The sequence below is a fragment of the Cynara cardunculus genome (genome assembly GCF_001531365.2).
Source record: "Cynara cardunculus var. scolymus isolate 2C chromosome LG 5, CcrdV1, whole genome shotgun sequence".
Classification (NCBI taxonomy): Eukaryota; Viridiplantae; Streptophyta; class Magnoliopsida; order Asterales; family Asteraceae; genus Cynara; species Cynara cardunculus.
Genome location: NC_037532.1, coordinates 11,575,280 through 11,578,531, shown reverse-complemented (window position 1 = coordinate 11,578,531; position 3,252 = coordinate 11,575,280). Strand labels below are relative to the sequence as shown.

The following is a 3,252-nucleotide window of genomic DNA, read 5'->3' as shown; positions in this document are numbered from 1 at the left end:
ATATATATATATATATATATATTTAACATAAGCTAACCTGTAATCAACTCTATTCATAACTCTTAATCATGATTTCAACCGTTATTTTACGACTTAGAGGCTTGTTTTGCATAAAAGGTCGGTTAATTTATAGTAGTGACTAATGCTTGTCTAGGTATGATGTTAGAGTTATATCACAACCATCCAATCAAACCCAACCTAACTTGCGATTTAGACTTTTTTAACAGATTGAGATTTTTTAAAACCGCACTAGTTGGATTGGATTATTTGAATGCTTTCAAATCGACCAACCAATCCAACCTAACCCATTAAATATAGGCTTTATCCAACTCTTCATTTAGTCATAAGATCAACCCATATGCATACAAATCGTCCAAAATCAAAAATAGCATTCTCGTATTGTTTTCTTTGTTTCAATCGAATCCTATTCACAAAATGTAGATTAAATAATAAAAAACAACTTAAAACAAAAGGAAACATTTGAATAAAGCAATAAATAGAAGAAAAGTGATCATGCATGTTCATCTTATTTTCCAACCACCCTAAAATAAAACCTAAATAGACGAATAAACCAAATGAGTCGAGTATATCCCATCTGAAGATAGAATATACGTAGACCTGACTTCTACTACAAAAAGTAAAACGCTTAAAAACCTAAATAAAACACAATAAATAGAGAAAAGCCAACAATTGTTTCATCCTTACTCAGAACGGGTAGAGTACCTTTCCACATTCTTGTCAAGGTTCAACCCAACCATCGCTTCACCCAATCCACAACTCACCTCCGCCAGCACCTTCGGGTCGGTGTAATGTGTGACCGCCTGGACAATTGCACGAGCCCGCCGAGGCGGATCACCGCTTTTGAATACACCCGACCCCACAAACACGCCATCGCATCCCAACTGCATCATCAGAGCTGCATCAGCCGGAGTAGCAACACCACCTGCCGCAAACTGCACCACCGGCAGCCGCCCCAATTGTTTGGTTTGCATCACCAAATCATACGGTGCACCCATGTTCTTGGCAGCACCGAAGACCTCGTCATCGTCCATGTTTGCCAGACGCCGGATGTCCCCCATCACAGATCTAGCATGCCGGACCGCCTCGATTATGTTGCCTAAAATATTGCATAAGTTGTAACACAAGATCAAAACATACAAAACTAATAAACCAAATCAAACAACCCACTATACCTTACTTCAGTTATTTGTGGATTTCGATTATTCCATAAAAAAACTACCCTATTTACCAATAATGCTTGGATATACCGCCACTACCAAGCCTCACGTGGCTTGCGTCATGATTCCTAGGGTTCCGAGGCTTGGCCATGCAGACGCCACTACCAAGCCTTACGTGATTTAAAACCTTGCCCTTCTTAGTGAAATTTGGAAGCCATTATCACATAGGTTTACAAGTTACTACACAATGAAATAGCAAAATCTAGAAAAACTTACCAGTTCCTGCTTCTCCTTTGGTACGGATCATGGCGGCACCTTCACGAATCCTTCGCAATGCCTCACCCAAATTCCGACAACCACAAACAAACGGAATCCTAAAATTATGCTTGTTAATATGATTCGCATCATCAGCCACCGTCAAAACCTCGCTTTCATCAACGTAATCAACCCCAATCGCTTCCAGAATCTGCGCCTCAACAAAGTGACCAATCCGAGCCTTCGCCATCACCGGAATCGTAACCGCCTGTTTGATTTCCTTAATGAGTTGTGGATCGCTCATCCGAGCAACGCCGCCTTGCGCACGGATGTCGGCGGGGACACGCTCCAGTGCCATGACGGCACACGCGCCTGCTTCTTCGGCGATGCGAGCTTGTTCTTCGTTGACGACGTCCATGATTACGCCGCCACGAAGCATCTGAGCAAGGCCAACCTTCACTGAATATGGCGATTTCCTGCTCTCCGTTATCGCTCCGTTGCCGTACACCGCTACCACTCCAGTTCCGTCCATTGATTCGTACCCTTGTGTGTGTGTGTGTGTGTGTGCGCGCGCGCGTCTCTTGCTTCTGTGTGTGCGCAAGGGAAACGGGACTACGCGTAGAGTTAAATGGCTGATGAGGCGGTTCCGGTTTAATTATTAAGATTGGACCGATTTAGTCCTTCATGTTCTCCGAACGTACATAAATAACCCTTAATTAGTTTATGTTGTACAATCAACTGATCTTAGTAGTCCTTTTTCCTTCTAATGGTGATACATGATACATTATCGTTGCCTAAATGATAATATTTGGTAATTCAACCAATCAATAAACTCATGATCGTTATAGTGTTTGAACATTTACATTGATCATGAATGCCCATAATCAAAAACAAAACATAGTTTGTGTCATTTTTGTTAAATTCAATCTTTGTTTTCTTGATCTTAAGACGGATTGAATTATATCTATCTATACTATATTATAAAACATTTGGCTAAAACTTTTAAAAACTCTTAAAACTCTTAAAAACTCTTAAACTCGTTCATCCCTAAACGATTTCATCCCTATCCGATTTCATCCCATATCTGAATTTGTGTAACTAACTGCAGATAAACACAATCAAATACATGATAAACATCTCATTTTAAATATAAAAAATCTAAAATATAATTAGAATAATCATTGAGTTCTAACAGAATACTTAATTATTATCTTTATAAAATGTTATATTATTAAAGCAAAAATAAATTATTTCATTATTAAACTTAAATTCAATTATAATAAAAAATAAATTAAAGAAATTATATAAAAAATGAAAACTTTTAAATAGTTGATTTGACATTAACATTGATATATATTTTTTAAATTTTTTATGATATCTTTAAATTTATATTTTATTTAAAAATAAAATCATTATTGTTTTTTTTAAAAACACATAATCATTACTATCTATACTATATTATAAAACATTTGACAAAAACTATTAAAAATAACTTTTTATACACGAAGTATTGTTTATTGATGCATATTACTTAAAATTTAAAATTACAAGTAAATTATGCTTAAAGTACAACTTATTAAAGCTCCATACTTGAATTCGTCTAACTAACTGTTTATAAACATAATCAAATATTGGATAAATATCCCATTTTAAATATAAAAAATCTAAAATATAATTATGATAATCATTGATAACTAATGCATAAAGTACTGTGCATTGATGCATATTACTTAAAATTCAAGATTACGAGTAATTATGCATAAGTACAACTTATTAAAAAGCTCGATGTTTGAATTCGTATAAATAAATGCGGATAAAC

At 35.7% G+C, this 3,252-nt stretch overlaps 1 protein-coding gene across 2 annotated transcripts; it reads right to left on the bottom strand.

The window, feature by feature from the left end:
* Positions 1 to 624: 624 nt before the first annotated feature.
* On the bottom strand, positions 625 to 1,965 carry LOC112513695 (probable pyridoxal 5'-phosphate synthase subunit PDX1). Of its 2 annotated transcripts, none has more exons than XM_025120035.1 (2): positions 1,455 to 1,965; positions 625 to 1,117 (listed from the first exon to the last, which is right to left on the bottom strand). In XM_025120035.1, exons 1-2 carry the CDS (start codon positions 1,963 to 1,965, stop codon positions 702 to 704), a joined length of 927 nt encoding a protein of 308 aa, XP_024975803.1. In that variant the 3' UTR covers positions 625 to 701. The 2 variants fall into 2 exon arrangements, with proteins under 2 accessions (XP_024975803.1, XP_024975804.1); XM_025120036.1 differs by having other exon boundaries at positions 625 to 1,129; positions 1,464 to 1,965.
* Between the last annotated feature and the right edge of the window lie 1,287 nt (positions 1,966 to 3,252).